This window comes from Oratosquilla oratoria, chromosome 32, assembly GCF_046742065.1.
Source record: "Oratosquilla oratoria isolate Oo_2021 chromosome 32, ASM4674206v1, whole genome shotgun sequence".
NCBI classification, from domain to species: Eukaryota; Metazoa; Arthropoda; class Malacostraca; order Stomatopoda; family Squillidae; genus Oratosquilla; species Oratosquilla oratoria.
The window spans coordinates 38728245-38730744 of NC_134808.1; the positions used below are offsets into that span (position 1 = coordinate 38728245).

At 38.9% G+C, this 2500-nt stretch overlaps 1 protein-coding gene across 1 annotated transcript in view; it reads left to right on the forward strand.

The window, feature by feature from the left end:
- LOC143017445 (neural cell adhesion molecule 1-like) overlaps positions 1–2500 on the forward strand; it is an 801122-nt gene that overhangs the window by 508874 nt on the left and 289748 nt on the right. Inside the window, exons 5-6 of the mRNA XM_076172190.1 lie at positions 384–680; positions 2073–2203. Coding sequence (XP_076028305.1) covers positions 384–680; positions 2073–2203 — 428 coding nt within the window. The remainder of the gene's footprint in view (positions 1–383; positions 681–2072; positions 2204–2500) is intronic.

Sequence of the window (2500 nt, forward strand, 5' to 3'; positions counted from 1 at the left end):
TGTGTGTGTGTGTGTGTGTGTGTGTGTGTGTGCGTGCGTTTGTGTGTGTCTGTGTGTGTGTGTGTGTGTGCGTGATCGTGATATCTGATTCTTAGCTTTTATCATGTTTCCAATAATAGAGGGCAATATATTCTGTTTATCGTGAAGATCAGATATCCAAAGATCGAGTTGCCAATTATCCGGTTTTCTAGAATCCATTGAACAACACTGGAAATCCAGACGAAATAATATTCGATCATTTTTCATGTAACCATTTTTAAGTGCGTCTTAGCATAACCATTTCATCTTTTCTTTATTTCCAATATAAGTAAACGAAAACGCTGTTAGAAATATCTAAATACTTCTTTTCTTATTTAACAACATATAATTCTTTCTACCCACAGTACCACCCATGATGGTTAAACTGGAAGGCATTGACGGACCCGTATCCGCGGGCGTGGGCGTATCAGTCCGCTGTATTGTCGTGGGGGCACGCCCACAGCCGGAAGTGACGTGGTGGCTGAACGGGCGGCCGCTGAAGGCGTCCAACGAGCGAGGCAAGGACTCGGGGAATGTAACTGAGAGTGTCATCGTCTTGGTCCCAAGACCGGACCATCAGGGGAAGCACTTGACCTGTCGCGCGGAAACGCCTCGACTCGTCCATGCCACCAGGGAGAAGAAAATTCGACTCACCGTTCATTGTAAGTGATGTATGGCTATAAATATATTAATCAGCTTTATATACATATATTTCATTAACATGGTACTGTGTATCATTCAATATATGTCTGTTTATATATATCTATCTATGCATATATCTATCTATGACATATATCTATCTATATATATATATTCATATATATATATATATATATATATATATATACATATATATATATATATACTTGTATAGATATGTATATGTATATGTATATGTATATATATATGTATATATACTTGTATAGATATATATATGTATTTATATATATATATATATAAACATACATTTCATATATATACACAGTAGCCTAAAAGTTTATTTATCTTCGTCTTATTCTATGAACGCAAATATTTGTTAGCTAGATCTATTATATATGAGCCTCAATATTCATATGAATTTCAACTTGATGAAATAACTTGGATGCAAGATGGTGCGTCCCATTATGATGAAGAATGTGTAAAAAATCCTTGCTAACACTGCTTTGGACAAAGAGCAATTGTTTCTTCATCCTAAAGGTCAATGGACCAAAGAAAAAGTTTCATAGACAGAGCCTGGAAGTCATTAAGAGCTGAAAGAGGGAATAATAGCGGAGTTTGGCAGATAAAAGAAACTTATCAAACATTGATGAAAATTTACTAACAGGTTTCTAAGAAATGGCAAATTGTTTTAGGGTAAAAATATGAATCATTTGTTTACTGATTTAATATGATTTTATATGTAATTAGTGTATATTGTGTTTATTAGAATAGAATCCAATGTATACATTATTTAGTATATGGATAATGTATTGAAGCATTGACGGTAGATTGGATTTTGGGGCTATGTATAAGCACACGCATACAAACACACACACACACACACACACACACACACACACACACACACACACACACACACACACACACACACACACACACACACACACACACACACACACACACACACACACACACACACACACACACACACACACACACACACACACACACACACACACACACACACACACATACACTGTTCACCTAGCAGTGAGTAGGTACGGGACGTTAGTCAAGGAGTTGTGACCTTGCTGTCCCGGTGTGTGGTGTGTGAGTGGTCTCAGACCTACCCAGAGATCGGCAAATAATGAGCTCTGAGCTCACTGCCGTAGGGTGGTGTCTGGCTGTCTCGATAGAGACTGCAGCAGATCCGAGGTGAATACACACACACACACACACACACACACACACACACACACACACACACACACACACACACACACACACACACACACACACACACACACACACACACACACACACACACGAACATGAACACAGTCGCTGTCCCCGTTTGCTACATTTCTTCTGACGTTCATTTTCTTCTGCCGCAGATGTTCCCGAAGTCACTGTGTCTTTGGAAGGAAGTGTCAATCTAAGGAGTATTAAAGAAGGCGACGATGTTTATTTTAGGTGCTTCACCGTAGGCGTCCCGCCTCCCACAACGATCCACTGGTATCACAATGTAAGCATAAGGAACTTCCTCCATTCTAACTGATATGCCAGCGTCCTTGCCCCCTTGTTCTTGTCCAGGACCTCTTCTTCTTCTTCTTCTTCTTCTTCTTCTTCTTCTTCTTCTTCTTCTTCTTCTTCTTCTTCTTCTTCTTCTTCTTCTTCTTCTTCTTCTTCTTCTTCTTCTTCTTCTTCTTCTTCTTCTTCTTCTTCTTCTTCTTCTTCTTCTTCTTCTTCTTCTTCTTCTTCTTCTTCTTCTTCTTCTTTTTCTTCTGCTTCTTCTTCTTCTTCTTCTTCTTCTTCTTCTTCT